General features: G+C 42.8%; 1 protein-coding gene across 5 annotated transcripts in view; it reads right to left on the bottom strand.

Moving 5' to 3' along the window:
* The window catches only part of CDK19 (cyclin dependent kinase 19), a 310045-nt gene that overhangs the window by 60802 nt on the left and 221393 nt on the right, over positions 1-27850 (bottom strand). For all 5 annotated transcript variants that reach the window (XM_077487115.1, XM_077487116.1, XM_077487112.1 and 2 more), the window contains one exon: positions 9675-9818. In XM_077487115.1, the coding sequence (XP_077343241.1) occupies positions 9675-9818 (144 nt within the window). The remainder of the gene's footprint in view (positions 1-9674; positions 9819-27850) is intronic.

Raw genomic sequence — 27850 nt, 5'->3', positions numbered from 1 at the left:
ACAGAGGAATATCTCTGAGAAGTTTAAAGGGTGTTTTTTTTTGAAGAACCGACAGAACCAGGTTAAGATACTATTGTGTCAATGGGGAATGTACAGGGATAATAATGTAAGCAACACCCTGTACAAAGGAGAGCCAAGTGGTATTTGAAAAAGAAACACCAGGGCTGAGATTTGATCCTTGATGAAATCCAAATAAAATGTTTATCCAGACTAGACTGGAGATCTGGGATGGAATTAACTTGAGAAAAGGGCTTTCCAGGTGTGGTAGTAGACTTTTTCTGAGCAGTCAATTTCTTAGCTGGCAAAAATGTATAGAGAACCGAATCAGGTAGGTTTCCATACTTTCGGACCTGGGCTTTAACAGTCAGGCAGTTAAAGCGTGACATTGAGTAGCAAGCTAGTAAACTGTTCATTGGGACAGAAGATATGGATAGTCAGGGAGGGCCCTTGGAGAGCCTGTCAGAAATCTAATGTGATTTAAGCACCACATCTGCCTGGGCCAGTCTGATGGAATAAGACTCACCAGAATGCCCTCCATCTTGATTCTGTGGAGCAGGCGAGAAAGGTGTTTTGTTGTTAACGAGAAAAGGCGAGAAAGTTGTTTGAGAGTAGGAAGGCATGCATCAGGTTGAACTGATCCCACATAGTACCTAGAGCATCCACTGCAAAGGCTAAAGGATCCTTGGACCTGGTGACAAACTTGCTGTGTTTGTTTTTGGAAGCCAGGATGACCACATTTTGCATCCTCCAACTATGACAGTGATCATTAAATGACTATAAGTCTGCCTACCAATTTTCTATATCTAAGATGTGCACAACAGACAGGGCTAGAACAAAATCTTCCTCTTAAGCTATAATCTGATTAGTGGCTTGTTGAGCTGTGAAACTTCTGGTTCCTCCTTGATGGTTGATGTAAGCGACTGCCAAGGCATTATTCTGACTGAATGCAGTCGTGAAGTCCGGTGTTGAAGGGATTACCAAACTGCACTGCTAGTGTGTCCAGGCTGGCATCTGTCATGAAAACCTTTCAAACCGAGGAGCAGAAGGGTTTTTACCCAACTACAGAGCCCCACTCCCGACCAGGCCAGGGCAAGCCTCTATTTCAGGGTCAGCTACATGCAATGGTTCAGAGACTGAGCCTCCTTGTCCCATACAGCCATAATGTTGAGGTACAATGGTCTGCAGTAAGTTTGGGCATTTGGAAAAGATTTGAAAAAAGGCCACCTTTAAGGACAGAAACCTCATGCAAAAGTGGAGGGATGTTGGCTCCTGGACTGTAGCATCTGATCATTGAAGAAAAGAGTTTGAAGCTTTTCCTGAGAAAAGAAAATCTTAAAAACTAAGTATCCAAAAGAAGGTCTAGATCCTCCAAGCAATAAGTCAGTTCCAATGTCAACTACGTCGGATTCAAGAGCTTCAGAATCCACCTGAAATTCTGCAGAGTTTGAACAGTTTGTTGAAGAGTGACTGACAGAGTCAGTGTCCACAGTTCCCTCAGTAGGAGGTCACCTGGGTATCCCACTATCAGAATGCCTCGAGAGTGAAGCAGAGCAAGCACAGAGCTTAAGCACATTGGGGAAGACCTGAGGTAAAGTGAATATACCAAAGAGAAAGGCAACAAACGGGTAATGCTGGGTGCCTACTGCAAAAAGCAGAAATATGGGGATCTGCAAGTAGGCATTGATGTTCACAGAGGCCAGAAATTTTCTGCGGAACTAAACTTATCTTTCGCTTCAATAATACTCTCCCTGGCCAGCGCTGGCATCTTCTACTGGGTGTTGATCTTCGGCCGTGCATGCACAGGAGTCAGTCGTCCTACCACACAGGGACTGTGTTGGTAAAGTAAACTGAGCTGGGCATGTGCAGCTAAGTTTACATGCCAGGGACGATAGCAAGCAGGCAGGTATGTGTATTTTTTTGCAGAAGGGATATTGCGGATATTGCATATCTCTTCTGCAATAAAGAGAATGCCTGCTCGCAATTTGTGACAGCAGAAATTCAATTCTGCTTTAAAGATTCCATACAGAATTTTCGTATCCAAAAGGTGTTTAGAACCTTTAGATCCAGTATGTTAAGAATGCCACCTTGGGAAGTATGAAAAGTAGTAGATGAGTAGAAACCCTAGAATCTTTTGTCTTCTGGAATAATTGCTATAACCACAAGAGAAAGGAGCTGTCTCACAGCAGTGTGGAGGCCCGTTAATCTTTGCAGGAATGTTGGAATGTACCCAAACGTCTGCAGGAATAAACCCAAATGTCTGCACAAATTAACCCAAACGTCTAAAATCTCCTGCCACCAGGTGGTCGCAAAGTCCAACAGATTGCGCACGCCCCCCCCCCCATTGTGAAAACTTGGGACAGCACCTCATAATAAGGATGACTTGTTTGTGGGTTTTGAAGATTTGGCAGGCCAGAACTTCAGCCTGAGTCCCAGGCATAAACCTGGACTTTGGAGAAACAAAAGGAACTCTTGGCAATACATGGCTCAGTTTTTTTTTGCTCAGCCAGTCCCATCCACACATTTGAGGAGGAATCCTCCCCATTGTGTAATTGTATTCTGACAGTGCAGGAGTCAGCTGGACTCCTTTGCAGTTAGAATACACTGATCAGCGCTGCAGCTCTGATCAAAACTAAAGTTTTCCGGCAAGCCCAATCATGAGCGTTCAATCAGTAGAGCAACTGCTTTAAAGTGATACTAAAGGATCGTTTTTAAATTTTTTTAAATAACAAACATGTCATACTTACCTCCACTGTGCAACTCGTTTTTTGAGTGGCCCCGAACATCCATTTCTGGGGTCCCTCAGTGGCTTTTGCAGCTCCTCCCTGCATTAGATAACCCCCTTGGAGAAGGACTCTCCTGAGGGGGTTACCTTGCGGGCACGCTCCTGAGTCCAGCATTCGGTGTCCATAGAGGCTGAATGCAGGACTCGGCCCCGCCCCCATGTCATTGAATTTGATTGACAGCAGCGGGAGCCAATGGCTGCGCTGCTATCAATCTATCCAATCAAGAGCCGGGAACCCGTGGATAGAGGGACGGCGGGTACGCGCCAACAGAAATTTGGGGCTCAGGTAAGACGGGGGGCTAGGGGGCCAGTGACTGCAAGGTCTTTTTTCACCTTAATCGATAGGCTGCATTAAAGTGGAAAAACACGAGCCTTTACAACCCCTTTAAAACATACCGGTTACATTTTGATCCATCTAAGGCTAGCTTTAACATCAAAAGTAGGGGGCTTTCTCAAAGTAGGACACATGGTCGGAATTTCGGCCAGCAAAAGACCGATTAGAGCAGGTTCTCAATCTTTCCGATGGAAAAAGTTTCGGAAATTACGATCGTGTGTATGCAATTCCGAAACGCAAAAACTCACGCATGCTCAGATTCAACTATGAAATGGAAGCTATTGGCTACTGGCTATTGAACTTACTTTTTCTAGTCCCGTCATACGTGTTGTACGTCACCACGTTCTTGACGATCGGAATTTGGTGTGACCGTGTGTATGCAAGACAGCTTGAGTGAAATCTCGTCGTAATTCCGTCGGGGAAAACCATCAGAGCTTTTTGCGACCAAAATTCCGATCGTGTGTACGTGGCATTAGTCTTACTCTGCAGGGCCAAAAGGGTGTTTTTATCTCCAGCAATGATCAAGGACAATTGACCAGGGGTTCAACAAAAAAATGTCCTCATTAAAGGACACTGATTTGATCAAAAGGGTCCTCCACATGTGTAGTTAACAGAAACCCATCCTAGATATTAGGAATATTAAATTCACTAGCCCATAAATAGTAGTGTACGGCCACAGGCATAAGTTCTAGTTGATGGAGGGCAGAAGAACCCGTTAGTATAGACCCAGGAACCCAAAATCCTAGGATATATTCATGGACCAGGCACCCAGAGTCTGGCAGAGGGACTATGACTGTAATGACAGGTTGCAGGGCAGGGCCTGTGAGAGAGAATAAGGCTTTGGACAGGGCCTCTAGCCTTCTACCCAGGGCCTTCAAACACCAAAATGTCCTTTGCTGGGACAGTTAGAGTTTTGTTAAACTGAGAAAATGGCTGAATCATCTACAGGGATGGCTCACTTTTTAGGAAACCCTTCCTCAATGAGATATTGCTGGGCAAAATGTCTGGGAGGGGTATATACTTTACCTGACTTGGGCCAAAAGCTTTACCAAACAGGCTGTAGAAAAGTTTTAACAGGCTGGGGGCTTCTAAAAAATCCCATGCTGGTAACTTTTGGAACAGCTGATGGAGGTTGTTCCAGGCCCAAGCATGCACGTACCATTTTAAAAAGGATTGTATGGTATTCTTTGGTTTTCGAGTTATGTCAGTAGATTAAGACTGCTCATGCACCACCTCAACCAAAAAGAACAGGGAACATCCTCCATGTGTGGTATGCAGCAGACGAGAAAGTTAGTGGAAGGGTGAGAGGGTACATGCATGCACTAGGAAAGGGTAAAGAGAAGGAAGGTGCCAAATTTAATGGTACAGTGCTCCGTTCCCACTAATGAAAGTGCGACTGATTTGTCATGGTGACAAGTGACACACAGTAGAAAGCACACCCCTGGCTTTCTTCAAAGGGCAAAGCTCTAAACTTACAGCAGCAGTGGTCTTGAAGATGCTCTATGGCCCCACAATGCAGAAAAGCAGAAAAGAGGAACAAGCTTCACCCAGACAGCCATCGACCTCCCACTGGGCATATTCCCTAGGGAGCCTTTAGGGACAGAGTTCCAAAAGACAGATGCAATAAGTTCCTGGACATGTAAGGCACTCTGCGGCAACTCACACACTATACAAAATGTCTAAGCCCTTGTACACACGGTCAGACATTCCGACAACAAAATCCGTCGGATTTTGTCCGAAACTGGTGTTGCATACACGCGGTCAGACAAAGTTGTCAGAAAATCCGATCGTTCGTAACGTGATGACATTATTTAGTTACAACGGGACTACGTTCAGGCTAGTAGCCAATAGCTTTGGCCTAGGAATTTGATCTGAGCATGCGTGGCACTTTGTCCGATCGGAATTCTCTACAAACGATCGGGCAAAGTTCGATCGGATCATGTTGTCGGAAAAATTTTATATCCAGCTCTCAAAATTTGTTGGTCGGACATTCTGACGGAAAAAGTCAGATGAAGCCCACACACAGTCGGATTATCTGACAACACGGTCCGATGTGTGTACAAGGGCTAAGAGATTTCCTTAGCGGAGCCCACCCGTCTTCTTCCACAAAGTGGAGCCTGGGTATGGTCTCCGTAGCTATGCCAAGGATTAGCAATCTATAATGCTGCAATATGAGCCCCTTCTAGCTCTGCAACAACAGAAGAAGCTTGTTAAGAGAAAAAGTATCTTGGTAAAAAGTATGGAATTCAAAGAAATGCTTTGCTTCTCTCTGAGGATGCTAGCAAGAAAACGGAACATGGTGGGAGTAGGAGGGGATACACTGGGCTGTATTTCAGCTTTGTTTGCCAGTGTCCAATCTCCTAAATTCAGCAGCATATCTCAGTGTATCAGAATTAGTTCACCCTGTGTCCCTGAATGTATGATTAGGAAATGGGAATTTTGGTGTACCTTTTCTGATCATTTATACTATAGAAATGTGTGTATTGATGAGTTTAGCTGTTTTCAAATACACAGTTTTTGAAGCAGTTACAGAGTAGAGTTTTACACTGTTAACCTTATTTATAAAGAATTCGATTTACATAGAATCATTTTTACTATGTTTTGAAGTTGTTTTAATGACAGTTTTTTTTAGGTTAGTAACCTACCATAAAACTAAAATAATTATTGGAATTCTATTTTATTTACGTAACCTGTGGAATATTATTGCATTTTAAAAAGTTATTATGTATGTGAATTCTTTCAGCGCTTTATGAAGCATTCAATATATCATGCCACTTAAAAAGACAGTGTCACTCTTAAAAAAATATGTAAGCCTAAAGGCCCATACACACGATCAGACTTTTTGACAACAAATTAGCTGTTTTGGAGCAACATCCGACCATGTGTACGCTCCATCGGACAAACTTTTTTGGTTTTCATCGGACTTTTGTTGGCTATGCGAACGGACAAACTTTCTGGCAACAAAAGTCCGATGGAGCAAAGTCTGATTGTGTGTACAGAAAACCATAGGACTTTTGTACAAAGTACAAACAGGCATGCTCAGAACCAATGCAAAAGATCAGACAACAATACAGAAGTTGACCAAAGGTGGCAGTAAAGAGCAGAAAAATCACATGATTTAGTGAAAGTTGGCTGAAAAAGTCCTGCCGTGTGTATGCAATACAAGTTCAGGGCCGACGCCCTTTGTACAAAAATCCAAGGGAAAGTTTGTACAAAGTCCTATCGTGTGTATGAGGCTTAAGTTTAGCCTAAATGACAAACATAAAAAGCAGCACAAGGGACAGGACTTATTTAGTATGACGTGTCCCCTGTGCTGTTTCTTCTTGATTTAGAAGAAATTTTCATCTTTCCTAACACTCTCCCCCATTTTCTGATGCGGTAAGGGTTATAACAACTAAGAAAACTGTCAGTAGCTCTCATCAAAACAGCATAACTATACCTGCATTTCCTGGCAGATCCACCATTCATAGAAGCCATACCTCAGTTTCTATGAATGACTGAATGACACATGATGTTGGAATGAAAGGGGTTTAGCTATCACTCACTTGCCTGTCCCCCATTCAGAGATGATCTGACATTCATAAAAGATGCAGTACGGCTTCTATGAATGGCACAGCCAGGATGAAAGTGTAAGCATAGACAAACTCTCTTGATAAAAGCTTGACAGCCCCTTCATTTTCTTAACCCCTGCCGGACTAGAAAATGTTGGTGTTGGGTGTAGGGAAGATGAAAATCTCTCCAGGGGCACATCATTCTAAATATAAGTTACAGTTGTGCTCTAAGTTTACACACCCTGGCAGAATTTATGATTTCTTGGCCATTTGTCAGAGAATGTGAATAACACAAAAACTTTTCTTTCTCTCGTGGTTAGTGTGTGGCTGAAGCCATTTATTATCAATCAACTGTGTTTATTCTTTATAAATCATAATGACAACAGAAACTACTCAAATGATCCTAATCAAAAGTTTACATACCCCAGGTCTTAATACCGTGTATTGCCCCCTTTAAAAGAAATGACAGCTTGAAGTCTTTTGTGGTATTTGTGGATGAGGCTCTTTATCTTCTCAGATGGTAAAGCTGCCCATTCCTCTTGGCAAAAAGCCTCCAGTTCCTGTAAATTTGTGGGCTGTCTTGCATGAACGCCACATTCGAGATCTCCCCAGAGTGGCTCATTGATATTGAGGTCAGGAGACTGAGATCGCCACTCCAGAACCTTCACTTTATTCTGCTCTACCCAATGTAGCCCAGGTCGACTTGGCCTTGTGTTTTGGATCATTGTCATGTTGGAATGTCCAAGTACGTCCCATGCGCAGCTTTCTGGCTGATGAATGCAAATGTTCCTCCAGTATTTTTTGATAACATATTGCATTCACCTTGCCAACAATTTTGACCACATTTCCTGTGCCTTTGTAGTGCACACATCCCCAAAACATCAGCGATCCACCTCTGTACCTTTCATCTTTGTTGACTCCTCTCCAAATGTCCAAATGTAGCGTTTATGGTTGTGGCCAAAAAGCTCAAATTTTGGTCTCATCACTCCAAATGACTTTGTGCCAGAAGGTTTGAGGTTTGTCTCTGTGCTGTTTGGCGTATTGTAAGCGGGATACTTTGTGGCATTTGCGTAGTAAGAGCTTTCTTCTAGCGACTTGACCATGCAGCCCATCTTTCTTCAAGTGCCTCATTATTGTGCATATTGAAACGGCCACACCACATATTTTCAGTCCTGTATTTCACCTTAAGTTATTTGTGGGTTTTTCTTTGCATCCCAAAACAATTTTCCTGGCGTGGCTGACATTTTAGTTTCTCTACCTGACTGTGGTTTGGTTTTAACAGAACCCCTCATTTTCCACTTTGAAAACTGCTGAATGGCATTCTCAATTCCTTGGATATCTTTTTATATCCCTTTCCTGTTTTATACAGTTCAACTACCTTTTCCTGCAGATCCTTTGACAATTCTTTTGCTTTCCCCGTGACACAGAATCCAGAAACATCAGTGCATCACTGGATGAAAGATGCAAGGGTCTGTCAGGAGTCCAGAAACTCATTGACCTTTTATACACACACAGTAATTACATGCAAACAGATCACAGGTAAGGATGGTTAACTTTAATAGCCATTCAAACCCCTTTGTGTCAACTTGTGTGCATGTTATCAGGCCAAAATCACCAGGGTATGTCAACTTTTGATCAGGGTCATTTGGGTAGTTTCTGTTGCCTTTATGATTAAAAAAAGAGTAAACACAGTTGATTGATAATAAACACTAACCATGAGTGAAAAAAACGTTATTGTGTCATTATTCATATTCTCTGAAAAATGGCCAAGAAATCAATTCTGCCAGGGTATGTACACTTATGCAAACATTGCACCCACAGCCAGTTCCCCCCCTTCCCCTTCAATCTCCCCCCCGCAGTCGGCTGGGTCACCGCCCACCCTTTTTTGAAGCCTACTAAGCCTACTAGAACCACTGGCTCTAATCGTGCTTAAAAAAAAAACCACTGGAGTCCATGCATTCGGCGCCCCGCATGTAGATTAGAGGGCTGGACGAATGTATAGGGGGCATGTGCCCTACATCTCTTGTGCTGATTGTACGTTTGCAATTTAGACGTAACTTAGGCTTTACACAAACTGTACACCTGATATTTTATCTTGTATAGTTAGAGCTATATCTCAAAATCCTCAGCATTAGACACTTCAGAGTATGTTGGGTGCCTGCTTCCCAGTGTTGCATGTCCCAGGTGCTGTGTCACTAATGTGGTGAGAGGAGAGGTGCCACCTGGAAGTTGAGGTGTAGGTATTTAAAAGGCCATCAACAGGTCAACAGGTATTTAAAAGATACGAGACAAGATACAAGATGCTAAATATTCATAGTGGCAGTTTCAGCAAATATCTTCATTGCACATTGTTGCTTTATCAAGAACTACATAAATCAATATTTTCCCATTAGAGTTATTTACCAATTGTAAAATGAGTGTGCTGTAGTTTTATTTTAGTTTAACAGCTCACCATTAAAACAAAGATATGTCCAGAAGATAAACCCTGATATTTTACCAATTACTCTTGTCTTGAGAGACGTTATCCTTTATCTGCCATGACACCTTACAGAATGGGAATACAAGGGTTGATATTTGGCTTCCTATTGACATTCCATGTAAGGTTTATCACATAACAGCTATTTATTGTATGAACTCTCTGTCCTTGGCAATGACCCAAAAAGCATTTCCTTACAGCTACCATCAGACACCATGGCATCTCCTCAGTTTCATACAGCTAATGGATAGATGACATCAGTGTATTTAAATAAAAGTTAAAGCACTGGTTCTTTTGCGATATACAGTATGTTTGTTGCACAAAACGCACACTTGCAAAACACTATTTTACTAGGTGACAAGAGAAAGCATACATAATAAAAACATAAAAAATATATTTCAAATAAAGAATTTGCAGTAAGTGGTTCAAAGTCCAACAAACCTTCCAAGAATGTATTATTTCATAGATGTTTCTTTCTCAGGAAATACAGCCACAGTCAAAAGCTAACATCTAGAGGAAGTGGTGATTTACCTGCAGGGAATCCCATCACGCTGAATATTCGGTCCAGCTGATCATGGTGGAATGGGTTACTTGTTTTTATATCTTCTTGCCGACAATGAAAAATAGGCTCGGATGTTAACAACTCAGCAAAAATACAACCAATAGCCCAAATATCTGTTCAAAATAGAAATAATAGTCTTTAGTTTACAGTTACAATAATAAAAATGTAACCTTTTCAGAAGTATCTGCTTAGATAACATGACACTTTCTGCAAACACAAACGATGTGGTATGATTCCCCCTCTTATACGTTTAGTTCCTTTTTTAATCCTAAGGATTCTACACCAGGCTAGAGTGGCAATATATCGCGAGCAACATAAAAATATCAACATTCAGCTAAAGTAAAAATTTCAGAGTTGTGTGATTTACGCATCATTGGCACAAAGTATACCCCAGTGAGAAAGTTGCTTCCTATAAGGAAGCACACTCTTATAATGGTTGCTGGTGTCTGCAACTGCAGATATTTTTCTATATACCCATTTTGCCACTCTAGCCTGGTTTAGAATGTTCATGTACATGACGTATTACAATACTCTTATCTACGCTGGAGCTTTCTGCCAGAAGATGGCAGAAAAATAAAAAATGATAATTTTGGCATGCAACTACGCGTGTATGTGCTTTACAGGTGTATGGCGCTTAGAAGCGTATAAGTGCAAACAATAATCATTTATTCTAGCCCCTGAAATAAATATACGCGCATATGCAAGCGTTTAAGCTTATATCATGCTCATAAGTTCCTTTTTAAATGAAGCTTTGGGGCATTTTTTATGGCTCCTAAAATATAGATCTAAACTCTGAATTTGCATGGCCGCACAGGCCAAGTACTGAACTAGGTTTAAAGGCATTAAAAACAAAAAACACAAATACTGGACATATGAAAGTGAAAATGTTTATGCCTGTGTGAATGAGGCCTTATGCCACGAGCGGAATGTCCGACAGAAAAAGTCAGATGAGAGCTTTTCATCGTATATTCCAATCATATGTATGCCCCATCTGACTTTTTATGTCGAAAATTCTGACGGACCTAGAAATAGAACATGCTCTAAATATTTCCGACAGAACCAATTCCTATTGAGAAAACCTCTCTTCTGTATGCTGTTCCGACGGATCAAAAACGACGCATGCTCTGAAGCACGCACGCGACGGAAGCTATTGGCTACTGGCTATTGAACTTACTTTTTCAAGTCCCGACGTAGATGTTGTACGTCACCGCGTTCTTGATGGTTGGACTTTGGTGTGATCACATGTACGCAAGACAGTTTCAGAGGAATTCCCTCGGAACCCCGTTGGAAAAACCTTCAGAGTTTATTCCAATGTGAAAACCGGTCGTGTGTACAGGGCATTACTATTGTGTAGAAAAATATATGCAGTTACAGACTCTGTTGGTCAATTTGTGCGAGTATGCATGCCAATTATATATAACGTACTCCTTTTGCTGTTGGTACGAAAAGGGCAGGGCAGCTCATTTGGCTTCAGTGTCAGCATTGCAGACTACCAAAAATTGAATTTTGAGTTACTAAATCTTGGAATATACAAAGGATAATTCAGTTCCTTCAAACCACTGGCTGGTTAATTATATTTCCAAAGTCTTCCCTTCTGACCTCACACCATCTGGAGTACCTGGGTCTATTTTTAGACACAGCAGATGCCAGAATATCTTAATTGTACCATGCAGGAGACAGGAAGAGTTTGCATAGACCATGGCTTATAGGCTGGTACCTTCAAGGGATTGGACACTGGCAAGCTTTTGAAGACATGACCCCCTGGGCATCATCCTTTTAATCCTTCTCCACTCGGAGTCCTCAGATTTGTAGCAAGCAATTTAGAGCGCCCAGGGATAAAAAAGAAGAGTGGCCTGTATCCTGTACTATATTACAAGACATGGTATTTAAAAATTTATTTTTTGTTAATCGTACAGTACAGGACACAGTTCATAGACCCTAATTTATCTCCAAGCAATAAATGAGAAGTATGGGAAACAACTAGGTAAACAGTACTGTGCCAACTAGCCCATTAAAAACAAGGGTTAACAGACCCAACTTCAGAACCTTGAGGCCGGAAGCTGCATCTGTAGGAGACTGGACATCCACCTGGTACATATTTAAAAATAATGAACAGAGGACCAGGTGGTGGTCTTATAAAGTTTGGCCACAGAGGCATGGTGGCCGACGGTCTAGGAAATGCCCACCAACCTTATGGAGTGGGCAAGTAAAAGCACAGGAGAAGTTCTGTCCTTTAGCGCATACGCTCCAGCAATGAGTTGTCTTTTCCACTCAGCTTTGGTGGACTTGGAAGCAGGATGTACCTTGTGAGGTCCTGAGGGTAAAACAAATAGGGAGTCAATCTTCCTGACAGAAGCTGTTGCTTTGAGGTAGACTCTGATGGCTCCGACTGCATCCAGGCAGTGAGGTACAACTTCCTTTGGGTGATTTGGAGTAGGGCACAAAGATGGAAGGACTATGTCTTCAATGAGGTGAAAGACTGATGTCACCTTAGGAAGAAAAGATGGTCTTGGGTGTAAGACTTAGTAAAACAAAATATAGGACAATGTACACCCAAATAACAACATCAGTACCTGATGAATAAAATAAAATAATTGAGGGTTCTAGAACCATAGATTGGGTATCCTCAAGAATAATACAATGTAAATAAATATTAGACACCATTAAAGTCAGCTACCTTTTCAAATTACATATATTCATGAAAGGAAGCATTATATACAGTAGATACAGTGCCTTGCAAAAGTATTCACCCCCCCCCCCCCCCTCCCTTGGCATTTTTCATGTTTTGCTGCCTCGCAACCTGGAATTAACATGGATTGTTTGAGGATATGCATCATTTAACTTACAGAACATGCCCACAACTTTGAAGATTTTTTTTTTTATTGTGAAGCAAACAATAAATAGGACAAAATAACAGAAAAAGTCAATGTGCATAACTTGTCACCCCCCCCCCCCCCCCCAAGTCAATACTTGTAGAGCCACCTTTTGCGGCTATCGCAGCTTCAAGTCTCTTTGAATAAGTCTCTATGAGCTTGCCAAATCTTACCACTGTGATTTGTGCCCATTTCTCCTTGCAAAACGGCTCCAGCTCCTTCAAGTTGGATGATTTGCGCTTGTGAACAGCAATCTTTAAGTCTGACCACAGATTTTCTATTGGATTGAGTTACGGGCTTTGATTAGGCAATTCCAACACATTGACATGTTTCCCCTTAAACCACTCAAGTGTTGCTTTAGCAGTGTGTTTGGGGTCATTGTCCTGCTGAAAGGTGAACTTCCATCCTTGCCTCAAATCACACACAGAGCGGTACAGGTTTTGCTCAAGAATATCCCTGTATTTAGCACCATCCATCTTTTCCTCAACTCTGACCAGTTTCCCAGTCCTGACTGCTGAAAAACTTCCCCACAGCATGATGCTGCCACCACCATGTTTCACTGTGGGGATGGTGTTTGTTGGGTGATGTTATGTGTTGGGTTTGCGCCAGACATTTTCCTTGATGGCCAAAAAAGTAAAATTTTAGTCTCATCAGACCAGAGCACCTTCCTCCATACATTTTGGAAGTCTCCCACTTGCCTTTTTGCAAACTCTAAACGTGGCATTTTGTTTTTTGCTGAAAGTAATGTCTTTCTTCTGGCTACTCTGCCATAAAGCCCAACTCTATGGAGCGTACACTTATTGCTGTCCTATGTACAGATACTCCAGTCTCTGCTGTGGAACTCTGCAGCTCCTCCAGAGTTACCTTGGGTCTCTGTGCTGCCACTCTGATTAATGACCTCCTTACCTGATCCCTGAGTTTTGGTGTGCGGCCACCTCTTGGCAGGTTTGCTGTTGTGCCATGTTCTTTCCATTTGGTTATGATATATTTGGACATAATTTCACTAATTATGTGACTTCTGAAGGAAATTGGTTGCACCAGTGCTTTTTATAGGCTTCATAACAAAGGGAGTGAATACATACACACATCAATTTTCCTTTCTTTTATTTCTGAAAAATAGTTTTATATGTATTTTTCTAATTTTACTTCACCAAATTAGACTATTGTGTTCTGATTCATCACATATAATTCAGATTAAAAAAAAACATTGAACTAAAGGCTGTAATGTAACAGCCAAGGGGGTGAAATACTTTTGCAAGGCACTGTAGATAATTTATAGTACACGCACAAGATCTCCCCACAGTTTCTTTATCTAGATAAAAGCAGACTTTTAGCTACAAGCATCATACTGTATATACTTTTAATAGAACAGGGAGTACATCCAAGCTAAAACTACAGCAATTGAAAAGCATCAATACACAGTCATAGATACAAGATTTTTATTTTTTTTAGCTGGCATGTAGACGCTTAGGATCAGGTGGAGGTGGGAATCACAACATTTCAAAGTAAAGACCACTTTCTCAAGTGATTCCCAAATTCACTAGCTTGAGAAAGGGGTCTTTACTCTGAAACACTGTCGGGGGTTATTTACAAAAGGCAAATCCACTTTGCATTGCAAGTGCACTGAAAGTGCACTTAGAAGTGCAGTCGCTCTAAATCTAAGGGGTAGATGTGAAATGAGTGGAATCTCTGCTGATTTTATCATCCAATCATGTGCAAGCTAAAATGCTGTTTTTTACTTTCCTTGCATGTCCCCCTCAGATCTACAGAGACTTTACTTCCAAGTGCAATTTCAGAGCATTTGCAGCGCAAAGTGGATTTGCCTTTAGTAAATAACCCCCTGTGATTCCCATCTCCACCTGATCCTGAGTATCCACATACTAGCTGAAGGATTTTTCTGGGATGTGTACTGATGCTCATTAATTACTGTTCTTTTAACCCTGATCCCTTCCCTGCTCTAAAGAAAACGTAGTTGACACTTGTAGCTTAGAGTCTGCTTTTGTCTAGATAGAGGGACTGTGGGGAGATGTTTAGCATTTATTTTATTTTATTGTTAAGTCTCTAAATGATGCTTCATTTCATAAATATACAGTATCTCACAAAAGTGAGTACACCCCTCACATTTTTGTAAATATTTTATTATATCTTTTCATGTGACAAAACTGAAGAAATTACACTTTGCTACAATGTAAAGCAGTGCTTGTATAACAGTGTAAATTTGTTGTCCCCTCAAAATAACTCAACACACAGCCATTAATGTCTAAACCGCTGACAACAAAAGTGAGTACACCCCTAAGTGAAAATGTTCAAATTGGTCCCAAATTGACAATATTTTGTGTGGCCATCATTATTCTCCAGCTCTGCCTTAACCCTCTTGGGCATGGAGTTTACCAGAGCTTCAAAGGTTGCCACTCGAGTCCTCTTCCACTCCTCCATGACGACATCACGGAGCTGGTGAATGTTAGAGACCGTGCGTTCCTCCACCTTGAAGATTCCCCACAGATGCTCAATAGGGTTTAGGTCTGGAGACATGCTTGGTCAGTGCTTCACCTTTACCCTCAGCTTCTTTAGCAAGGCAGTGGCAAGCTTGGATGTGTGTTGGGGTTGTTATCATGTTGGAATACTGCCCTGAGGTCCAGTCTCCGAAGGGAGGGGATCATGCTCTGCTTCAGTATGTCACAGTACATGTTGGCATTCATGGTACCCTCTATGTACTGTAGCTCCCCAGTGCCGGCAGCACTCATGCAGCCTCATGCAGACCATGACACACTCACCACCATGCTGAACTGTAGGCAAGACACACTTGTCTTTGTACTCCTCACTTGGTTGCTGTCACACACGCTTGACACCATCTGTACAAAATAAGTGCATCTTGGTCTCATCAGACCACAGGACATGGTTCCAGTAATCCATGTCCTTAGTCTGCTTGTCTTCAGCAGACTGTTTGCAGGCTTTTTTGTGCATCATCTTTAGAGGAGGCATCCTTCTGGAACGACAGCCATGCAGACCAATTTGATGCAGTATGCAGTGTATGGTCTGAGCACTGACAGGCTGACCCCCCATGCCTTCAACCTCTGCAGCAATGGTGGCAGCACTCATATGTCTATTTCCCAAAGACAAGCTATGGATTTGACGCTGAGCACATGCATTCAACTTCTTTGGTTGACCATAGAGAGGCCTGTTCTGAGTGCAACCTATCCTGTTAAACCGCTGTATGGTCTTGGCCACCATTCTGCAGCTCAGTTTCAAGGTCTTGGCAATCTTCCTATAGCCTTGGCCATCTTTATGTAGATAAACAATTCTTTTTTTCAGATTTTCAGAGAGCTCTTTGCCATTAGGTGCCATGTTGAACTTCCAATAACCAGTATGAGAGAGTGAGGATGAGAACACCAAATTTAACGCACCTGCTCCCCACTCAAACTTGAGACATTGTAACACTAACAAGTCACATGACACCAGGGAGGAAAAATGGCTAATTGGGCTCCATTTGGACATTTTCACTTAGGGGTGTACTCACATTTGTTGCCAGTGGTTTTAACATTAAAGGCTGTATGTTGAGTTAATTTGAGGGGACAGCAAATGTGTTATACAAGCTGTACACTCACTACTTTACATTGTAGCAAAGAGACAAAGAAAGGGAAATTGGGACTTTAAATGAGGTGGTTGACTCGTGTAGATCAATGCAGCTGAATTTTATTGTAGGAGTAAGGATTTGTCAATACATAATGATAGTAAATGTAATATATGAAAATCCATGAGTAACGGTTATCATATCTGTACATACATTATATAGTATCATCAATAGTAATACATTTAATATAAAAAGATTCACAAATGTTAACATATCTATACATAGGTATAAAATGTGTAAAATGTATATACCTATGTACAGATATGTCAACATTTGTGAATCTTTTTATATTAAATGTATTACTATTGATAATACTATATAATGTATATGTACAGATATGATAACCGTTAGTAAATTTCATATAAAAAATCCATGAGTAACGGTTATCATATCTGTACATATACATTATATAGTATTATCAATAGTAATACATTTAATATAAAAAGATTCACAAATGTTGACATATCTGTACATAGGTATATACATTTTACACATTTTATACCTATGTATAGATATGTTAACATTTGTGAATCTTTTTATATTAAATGTATTACTATTGATGATACTATATAATGTATGTACAGATATGATAACCGTTACTCATGGATTTTCATATATTACATTTACTATCATTATGTGTTGACAAATCCTTACTCCTACAATAAAATTCAGCTGCATTGATCTACACGAGTCAACCACCTCATTTAAAGTCCCAATTTCCCTTTCTTTGCCTCATTGAACCCAGGATTGAGGAGCATAATATGCTCTTCATTTAAAGTCCCAATTCCCTCCATATACCGCAATTAAATTGTAGCAAAGTGTAATTTCTTCAGTGTTGTCACATGAAAAGATATAATAAAATGTGAGCAGTGTACCAACTTTTGTGAGATACTGTATTCATTTGAAAAGTTTGTTGTCTGGAGTGCTGCCTATTATTTATCTTGGGTGTAAGACTACCTTATCTACCTTTTCAGACAGTATAGCAACCAAGAAGGCCACTGTGCAGGAGGGATCATCTAAGGGAATTTCCATGATGGGTTCAAAAAGTGGTTTCTGGAGAGCAGAAAGAAGTTGATTGAGGTTCTAAGTGTCATGGTTATGCAGTGATCTTCCTGTTTGCTTACCTCCCCTCATGTGTTCAGGCTAAGAGGCCAGCCACTTCCACCTGGTGGTTTTTATAACCTCTCCCCTAAGCATGGCTCCACCCCAGGCCCTATCAGGGAACCTTATATTAACCACTTCCCGACCAGCGCACGACGATGTACGTCGACAGAATGGCACGGGCAGGCATATTGGCGTACAGGTACGTCCAATATTCAATGCCGCCCTGCCATCGGGAGCGCGCCGCCGCAGAGATCAGTGTTCATTAAATGAAAGCCCAACCCCCCCACAGTTAGTAACACACCCCTAGGAACACTTAACCCCTACACTGCCACCCACTGGTTAACCCTTTCACTGCCAGTGTCATTTACACAGGAATCACTGCATTTATATAGCAGTGATTACTGTATAAATGACAATGGTCCCAAAAATGTGTCAAAAATGTCCGATGGGTCCCCCACAATGTCGCAGTCACAATAAAAATCGCTGATCGCCGCCATTACTAGTAAAAAAAAAATAATAAAAAATTATTAATAAAAATGCTAAAAAACTATCCCTATTTTGTAAACGCTATAACTTTTGCGCAAACCAATCAATAATCGCTTATTGCGATTTTTTTTACCAAAAATATGTAGAAGAATACGTATCGGCCTAAACTGAGGGAAAAAAAATGTTTTTTTAAAATATTTTTTGGGGATATTTATTATAACAAAAAGTAAAAAATAATGCGTTTTTTTCAAAATTGTCGCTCTATTTTCGGTTATAGCGCAAAAAATAAAAACCGCAGGGGTGATCAAATAAAACCAAAAGAAAGCTCTATTTGTGGGAAAAAAAGGACGTCAATTTTGTTTGGGAGCCACGTCGCACGACCGCGCAATTGTCAGTTAAAGCGACGCAGTGCCGAATCGCAAAAAGGGGTCTGGTCTTTGACCAGCAAATTGGTCCGGTCTGCAAGTGGTTAACCTGTGCACTGCAAGCCAACAGTGCTGATCAACCATTGTGTATTCCTTTGTGTGTTTAGCTTCCTGTTACCTGCCGTGAGCTCTTCTGTTGTTCCGTTACCAACTTTGGCGTGTCTTTGACTATCCCTGTTTACCTGTGATCCTGACCTTTTGGCGTGTCCCTGACTATTCCTGTCTGCTTGTGGCCCTGACCTTGGCTTTGTCCCTCACCATCCCTATCCTCCAGTTGCCTACTGTGGGTGTGAGCTGGGGGACCCTGGGGGTCGCGACCTGGAGCCAGTTGCAGCCAAGTCCATCCTCACCACTCAAGGCTCTGGTGAACACCTGCTGGCTCTTAGACTCCACGCCCCAGGGAATCTTACGCTCTAACCCCGGTGGGACCTGTCTCCCGTCCGCAGCAGTCAGCCGTAGGGTACACAACCGTGCGGTGCACTCCTGATCCCTACGGTGTGCATCTGTCACCTCGCCTCAAGGTGACCTGACAGTTTGATCAGCCATGGACCCGGCTGACGTGCCGCTTCCTGCAGATGATCCATTGCAGAGCTTAGTTCGCAGACTTGAGACCCAAGAATCGCATCAGACCCAGGTGATGCGATTCCTTCAGGATTTGGCATCCCGTGTTGAACAGGTTCAGGTCTCATTAGGACCCCCGGTTCAACAACCTCAACCGCTATCTGCCGCTGCACCTATCACATCAGTCACAGCCACACATTCATTACAACTACCAGCTCCGGCCCGTTTCTCTGGGGAATCCAAGGCTTGCAGGGGGTTCCTTAGCCAGTGCACAATTCATTTTGAACTTCAGCCCCAAAACTTCCTGTCCGATCGGGCAAAAGTTGCATATATCATATCCCTCCTGTCCGGCGAGGCGTTAGCTTGGGCTGCCCCTCTGTGGGAACTGAATGATCCAGTGGTTTTTAGCCTGTCTGATTTCTTGAAACTTTTTCGGAATATCTTCGAGGAACCGGGTCGTGTCTCCTCAGCGGCTAGCGCTCTTTTACGTCTCTGTCAAGAGTCTGCGTCTGTGGGACAGTATGCTTTTCAGGTCCGTATCCTCACAGCTGAATTGAGCTGGAATAATGAGGCCCTAGTTGCAACCTTTTTACATGGCCTCTCTGATAGAGTGAAGGATGAATTAGCAGGAAGATCCCTTCCTGCTGATCTGGACAGTGTCATCACCTTGTGTAACCAGATCGATATTTGCTTTCAGGAGAGGGCTCTGGAAAAAAAAGACGCCAGCACTCCCTGTTCTTTAGGCAGTCTGAGCCCCCAGTCCCTTCTCTTCGATCCGAGGAGCATCCCCTGCCTACTGAGGAACCTATGCAGTTGGGCTGGACTAAGTTATCTCCCGAAGAACGTGCTAGGCGCAGAACTCTGGGCCTATGCCTCTATTGTGGGGCCAAAGGTCATTTCCGTGACACTTGTTCTCTTTGTGCGGAAAAACACTCAGGGCTAATACATCTGGAAGGTGGAGTATTAGACCCTGAAATATCACCTTCACCTTCTCGTCTTCTCCTTTCTGTGTTGCTTCATGTCGGTGCTTCCTCTCGTTTGGTCTCAGCACATCTGGATTCCGGAGCCGCTGCCAATTTCATGGATTGGGAAACTGCATCCTCCATGAGACTTACCCTTTTGCCCCTTACAACACCATTGGTGGTCTTGGCGATTCATGGCACGGTTCTCCCAGGGGGCCCTATCCACTTTCAGACTCTTCCTGTTAAGATGTCAGTAGGGACACTCCACCAGGAGTGGATATCCTTCCTTGTCTTACCTAAGGCTTCATCTACGATCATATTAGGTCTTCCTTGGTTACGGCTCCATTCTCCACACGTTGACTGGTCTGCTGGACAGATCCTGTCTTGGGGTTCCTCCTGTTCCTCTTCCTGCCTACTCAAGGGTACCCCAAAGGAGAAACTTCCTGTTACCACCATCCCAGTATCTTCTGCTCTTCCAGCTGTATATAGCGATCTCTGGGATGCGTCCTGCAATAGTCGGATTGGTGCACCCTCTGGGTCATGTGGTACTCTGGATGAGGGGCCCCCCTATGAACCTGAGTTGATCATTCACTCCAGTTCACATAACCATTTACCTTTGCCTGTCCCTAATCTCCCTTGGATGCACAGCCAGGCTAACTTGTCTGCAAGTTCCACAGTTGCTATGCCCTGTGATGCGATTGAGATGGTCGCTACACCTGACAATACTATTCAGTCGACCTCTGCACCAGTTATGCCAATCCAGCCCATGCCCAATGAGCTTCCTGCTTCTTGTTCAGCACCTTCGGTGACCTGGCCTCACCCTACTGCTACTATGTCTGTTCAAACCCGTTTAAGAGGCTCAATCCATCCTTTGGATAGAATACCTCATTCGGCCAGGAGGGGTTTTCAATCTTTTTCTCAGGGTTCTCTGCATTCTGTTTGTGTTGCAGCTATCCAGCTTGACTCTTGTGACATGTCACCTTCTAACCAACCTGACCTCAGGGATCCACTGACCTCTGCCCAGTCTGGTGGTCCTGTTATGGATGCCCAGCTCATCTTTAAGGGTGTGGGGGACCCTGCTCAGACTCCTGATCTTCTCATGCCCTTACCCATTCCTAAAAAGCCTTTAGTCCTCAAGTCCTCTCGTCCTCTCCCTACCTCGGTTTCGGTCTCTGAGGATAATCTAAAATACGAGGTTAGTCAAGTTTTGGATTCCCGGCTCCGTAAAGGCATTCTTCAGTACCTCGTACTTTGGAAAGGGTTGGGCCCTGAGGAGAGGTCTTGGATCACTGCATCTGAGGTCTTTGCTCCTCGTCTGTTGAGGAGGTTCCATCTGGAGTTTCCCTTTAAGCCTGGACCCAGGCGGGGGAGGGGGAGGCCTCACAAGAGGGAGGGTACTGTCATGGTTATGCAGTGATCTTCCTGTTTGCTTACCTCCCCTCATGTGTTCAGGCTAAGAGGCCAGCCACTTCCACCTGGTGGTTTTTATAACCTCTACTCTAAGCATGGCTCCACCCCAGGCCCTATCAGAGAACCTTATATTAACCTGTGCACTGCAAGCCAACAGTGCTGATCAACCATTGTGTATTCCTTTGTGTGTTTAGCTTCCTGTTACCTACCGTGTGCTCCTCTGTTGTTCCGTTACCAACTTTGGCGTGTCTTTGACTATCCCTGTTTACCTGTGATCCTGACCTTTTGGCGTGTCCCTGACTATTCCTGTCTGCTTGTGGCCCGACCTTGGCTTTGTCCCTCACCATCCCTAACCTCCTGTTGCCTACTGTGGGTGTGAACTGGGGGACCCTGGGGGTCGCGACCTGGAGCCAGTTGCAGCCAAGTCCATCCTCACCACTCAAGGCTCTGGTGAACACCTGTTGGCTCTTAGACTCCGCGCCCCAGGGAATCTTACGCTCTAACCCCGGTGGGACCTGTCTCCCGTCCGCAGCAGTCAGCCGTAGGGTCCACAACCTTGCAGTGCACTCCTGATCCCTACGGTGTGCATCTGTCACCTCGCCTCAAGGTGACCTGACATTAAGAAAGCACAAGGTGCTAAAAGGGTAGGTTGGTCTGAGATACACCTTGAATAAAGGCTTTGACAAGGAAGAGCAAGGTCAGAGGGTTTTGAATAAATAGACAAGGCAGAATTCTGTTCTTTCAGAGTGCTGAAAGTCACTGTTTATCATTATTTTTTTAATAATGTTTTATATACCCTGATCCTCCTTTTCTGGGGTCTTCTGTCAGTGCTCTTGGCACCTCCCCCCACCCCCTGCCCAGTGCCCACCATAGCAAGCTGTTTGCTATGAGGATGCTCGTGCAGGCTCACTCACAATTCTGCTCTGTGTGTCCATATACAAAGAGAGCGTGGTTTGGCACTACCCTCTGCTCCCTCCCCACTGGCTATGAGGGACAGCAGTGGGTGTCAAATTGCTCCCACGTCTGCCTCTGAGCCTATGTGGAGGGAGAGAGCCGCTGCTCTTGTGTTTGTTTCTGGATCGAGATTGGGCTCAAGCAAGTATAAGGAGGGGTTGGGGGGTATCCTGCACACGGAAGGTTATTTACCTTAATGCAGAGAATGTATTAGGGTAAAAAACCTTAGGGTTTTATAATCACTTTAAGGCCAATTTCTGGCCAAGTGCTGATTTTAAGAAGGCTAGATTGCAAGTCACAGAATAATCTCTGAGATTTAAGTGCCCATGTTCACACCAGGCAAATAACTATTTCCGGATACAATGGCAGTTCTTTATATAAGTGGCTTTTTTTTCTCCAAAGTAGGAATGACAGACCCAGGGACTTTTCTGTCCTTTAAGACCTAGGCTTCAACAGTCATGTTGTTACACCAGTGACTGCAAAGCAGGATGGAGAAGACAGCTCTGAGGCTGCAGGTCTGCTCACAAGAGGCCAAGGGTCATCTCCAAGTAGTCAGAGTAAGTCTGTGTACCAGGTTATTCTGGGCAATGACAAACACCAGTTTCTTGCTCTCTTTTGTGGAGCAGGCAAGGCAGAGTTTGTACCAGATGGTGCTGATGCGTTATCTTCGGTCCTGGCCACAGAGGTAGCTTGTTGTTGGTTGAACCTGGAGACCAGGATATCCAGATCCTGGATTACCATCTCTGACAATTCAGGTTGAATATGTCAGGGTGAAGGGCGCATTCCTCATGATCCAGGCAGTGGCATTTAGGGTAATCCACCTGACAGTTGTAAATTTCTGGGATGTGGACAGCAGAGATCTTTAGACAGTGTTTCTCTATCCATGAGATGATCTTTCGTAATTGATATTAGGCTGTATGACTTCTGGTGCCCCCTTGGTGATATGGGCCATATATACAGTTTAATTGCACCCTGATTGAGTGTCCTTGTAGAACGGTGGTCCAGTGTTGAGTTATTCTAACTGCTTTGAACTCCAGGATGTTGATGAGGAACTTGGCTTCCACCATATGCCCTGAACTGTGAGGTACTGGAACAGTCCTCCCTGGCCAGAAAGTCTGGCATCTGTCAGTATTACTTTCCAGTGATATGTAAGGAAAGACTTCCCTATGGTTAACGCTGGGCTGGAGATCCACCAAGCTAGGAAATTCCGTGCCTGGTTGAATAGAAGCATGGGTAGGTCAAGAGCCTATCTGTTCCATGCCAACAGGATGTTGCGTTAGAGAGGTATTTATTGAAATTGGGCAAATGGAACAGCCTCAAAAGGAAAAACAACAAGTTCCTGAAGCGCTAGAAATTGTCAGTCATATGTGGATAAAACTGATACCCAGTGCAGCTGCCAACCACTGGAGAAATGGGGAGCAGGAATCAAAAGAAATCCAAAAATCAGAGCTTCATGGGTAGGAGCCAAAATTACGGTATATTCATATATATATATATATATATATATATATATATATATATATGAACCATGGACTGGATTCAAACTTAGTTTATTGCACTGTAGACAGTTACCCAGCAAATTACAAAGGTTGTTGGTGCTGGTACAAAACTGCAGTAGATAATAAAAAGCATACAGATATGTAACTGTATTATATTAAAATTAAAAACGGTATCACCATGATGTCTGGATGAGAAGGGGTTAAATGCTTTCAGGAGGCTCGCCGGTCACACGTGGAGAGAGATCATTCCAAAGCATGTGGGGAACAGTACTGTCTTGATGGAAAAAATTGGGGTGATGGACTGCCTCTTGCTTCTGCTGTGAGGTCAGGTACTGTCATAATCTAGAGCAGTGATGGCGAACCTTGGCACCCCAGATATTTTGCAACTACATTTCCCATGATGCTCACCTACACTGCAGAGTGCAGGAGCATCATGGGAAATGTAGTTCCAAAACATCTGGGGTGCCAAGGTTCGCCATCACTGATCTAGAGGAATCTAGAGGAATACCGTGTGAGCAGGCAGATACTGGCTGGCTGCGATGATGGCTGGAACTGACCTCTGTAATTCAACATCTTTAGTTGGTACAGTGAGATATTTAAGACTGAGACGGCAGGATCTACTATCTGCAGACCATTTTTCCACTGGATAGAGCTTGGCAATGATAAATTGTCCTATTTGTTCATAAATAAAGAATGTCTCTTTAGCTATAGTATATCTCTTTGTACCCAAAAAGCATGGTGAGATGGGGAGAATCAAGTGCGACAGTGCTGAAGCTTTTACACACTGCATAAAGTGAGCATAGCTACACTGGCAAGTATATTACGTGAAACCACAACATCAGGTGTATAGGAGTCTGGATGTGAGAAATCTTCCTCTAACATTGCCTCCAGGTGCTCTTCATTCCCTTCTATGTCCACCTCTCTTCCAGACCAGGCATAGTGGGATCCAATGAAGGCACAGATGGCAGTGTTGTAGGAGCATGGTGTTATACAGTAGCTATGGACAGTGATGGCTGTATTACAACTGTTAGTTGTCCTAGGAATTGTGACATAGTTGCTGAAAAATCTGCCTTAGGTATGCTGCTGGTTGTGTGCCTGAGATATAGCTACAATTGGATATAGAGACTGTTGTCTAAATCAGGTCCTGCTCTGATGCAAGGGAAGCAATTTCACTCTGTGGTTGAGTGGTGTGCAGACTTCTCAGAGAGAATGTTTGCCTGCTGCTTGGATTTGGCTACCTTTTACCTGGTCTCCGCCATAGCTACCACTGAGAGAATTCACATATGGGGTGTTTTAGGAGTAGAATATGGGAGAACCCAGGTGAGGACCTACTTGCAACAAATTATCCTTTATAAGAGCCCTAGGAAGAATTGTCATTAAAGTGTATGACCAGTGGTGTGGTGAACACCCAGTCATTCATGTGAGACAGAACTTTCAGTGGTTGACTTTTAGCATTAATTTGAAAAGTTTGCACCATGAAGTGAATTGCAAACATACGGGAGACCCTGTCTTACCTGTTCACGACACTGGACTGTATATAATGTCCAGGCTTTGCTTGACACAGTGGGCATATCCCGAAGGCGTACTCAGAGACTGGGTTCCATAGTGATGGACCCTGAACCTGTACAGCAACCTAAGGCTGACTCAATGTGTTGCACCAAGTGTCAAGATGAGCAGGATTCAATGTCTGAAGCAACATTACACCCACATCTGCAGAAACTTTTAAAAGAAGAAACATCTTCAATAAATGCAGTGAGGTGTTTGTTTAACACTGAGGTGGCAGCATCAACCACAAGAATAGACCACTCTTTTTCCACTGGATAGAGTTTGGCAAAGATTTTCGCTGGAGTGAATATCCTGCCTAGAGTGATCCAGTTGTCATAGATTGCACCTTCTATCTGTTCATGAACAGAGAATGTTTCAAAAGATTTTGCACATATCTTTGTATCCAAAGGGTCTTGGAGACAGCAGTAGTGAGCTTTTCTATGTTAGCAAGCATGTTGCTTGAAGATTCTCTTCAATATAGTGGCAATTTGGGGAAGAAAAATCTTCTGCAGCTTCCTCCAATACTGCCTCTTCATGACCTTCTGTGTCTACCTCATCTAAAGAAAGCATATCAGTATCTGACTCAGGTAAAGAATTAATAGGAGTAGGAGAAGACGTGTGGTGTTTTTGAGCCCTGGGCAAAGATCGCTGTATTAAAGCCATTATTTGTCTGATGAATGGTGACGTAGATGCAGAAAATTCTGCTTTTGTCAGGTAGGTCGCTTGCTGCATGTCTGAAATAGTGAAACAGAGTTAGAATCGGATGCAGAGACCAGTGTTAGAGCTGACATCTACTCCGATGCATGAACATGTGGGCCTTCAGCAGATCGAATGTGGTCCTGCAGTTTTGACATGGTTTCCACTACAGCTATGGGTGAGGATATTTCCAAGTGGGGTATTCACAGTGTAGGCTGCAGAATAGTGTGTCCGGGAATGGGTTCGCAGTGATCTGGGTGCAGACTGTCCTGCTGCAAAACCCTTGGGGCAAAAAGGTAGGAGGAAGTGCCTGAGTCCTTTATAATGGCTAAAGGTATCAGTACCGGTCACGTGTGACCTGTGATGTTATGCAACACCTGGTCATCCACCTGAGCTCTCAGTTGTTGCACTTTAGCTCCAAGCTTGAAAAAGTTTACACTGTAAAAGTAAATAGATTTCAAACAGTCTTTTTTTTTTTTTTTTTTTTACAGAAACGATAGAGATGCAGGGTAACCCTGTCCAGCCTGTCCATGATGCTGGACAGGTAGGACATACATAGGGTCCAGACTTTGCCCATAACAGTAGGCACATACCACTGAGATGAGCATTCATGCAGGATCCAGTGTCTGAAGCACAGTGTGGGCTCTGGGTATAGTTCCCAAGGTTTTACCAAAGTTGTACTGATTTGGATGCACTGCTTCTATTGTTGTTTTAGAAGATAGTGAATAGTTTTTGGAGGAATCCAAAAAGAAAGTAAAGAAGTAATTAGGCTAAAGCCTCGTACACACAGTATGATTGCTGGACAACCAAGGGTCTGATTTTTGTCAAAAGGGTGTGTGCCAGTATCTTGTCTTACACAAATTGTTGTTCCACAAACATGAACGTAGTGACATACAGTGTTAATTTTGTTGACTAAAACATTTTAGTCTACTAAATTAATACTATTTTAGTCTATTAAAATACAAATAAAACGAATACAATTGAGATGACTAAAATATGACTAAAACTAAAATGCCATTTTAGTCAAAAGACTAAGACTAAAAGTAAATTTAAATTTGACTTCAAAATTAACACTGGTCTGCAGTGCATGTTTATACCTCAATACCATAAATAATAACATATTCGATTTTTCACTCCAGCAGTATATAATGAGTTTGAAAATTGTAGAGATATGTTAATTAATGCATTACAATTTAGTTACACCCATTTGAATTTAGACAACTAAAATGAGTTTTAGTTGACTAAAATGTACTGGAGATTTAGTCGACTAAATACGACTAAAATTAAAACAACTGCAGAAGATTAAAATGGGACTAAAACTAAAATGCCAATTTAGTCCTAAGACTCAGACTAAAACTGAATCGAAATTTGTTGGCAAAATTAACACTGGTGACATGCTACAAGGAATTTTAGCTCTTGAACTTTCAACTTTTGGGTGATGGATTTATGTACTAATCATCCGAAAATCTGACATGGAGTTGTCGTTAGACAAAAATTTACTAGCCTGTCATCCAACATTTGTTGGCTAAAAACTGGAAAACAATTGTTGAAAGGAGTGTACTAATGGTAAGAACTTTGGACAACAGCCTGTCAAATGACAATCCCCTTCTGATTTTCATACCATGTGTACGAGGCTTTACAGTGATTTCTCCATAGGGTAGAAGAGATCCATCCCGCTAAGACACTAGCAAAAACCTGAGGACTCACAGAGTGGAGTAGACTTATTGGAGGGACACCCAGATGCCAAGTCCTCAAAAGTTTGCCAATGTCCAATCACTTGAAGGTACCATTCAATAAACCAGGGTCTATGAATGCTCAGCCTATGTCTGATACAGTATGATCAACATATATTTAGGTTTCAGCTGTGTCCAAGATTAGACCTAAATACTTCAGACGGTGTGAGGAAAGAGGGCAGATTTTTCGAAAGATGATTACTCAGCCAAAGGTTTGAAGGAGCTGAACCATCCTTTGGATGTTGGCAAACAGATTTGTGGCTGAG

Source organism: Lithobates pipiens, unplaced genomic scaffold, assembly GCF_037356315.1.
Source record: "Lithobates pipiens isolate NorthernLeopardFrog02 unplaced genomic scaffold, aLitPip1_a1.2 Scaffold_18, whole genome shotgun sequence".
In the NCBI taxonomy this organism is placed as follows: Eukaryota; Metazoa; Chordata; class Amphibia; order Anura; family Ranidae; genus Lithobates; species Lithobates pipiens.
This window is presented reverse-complemented; position numbering and strand designations above follow the sequence as displayed.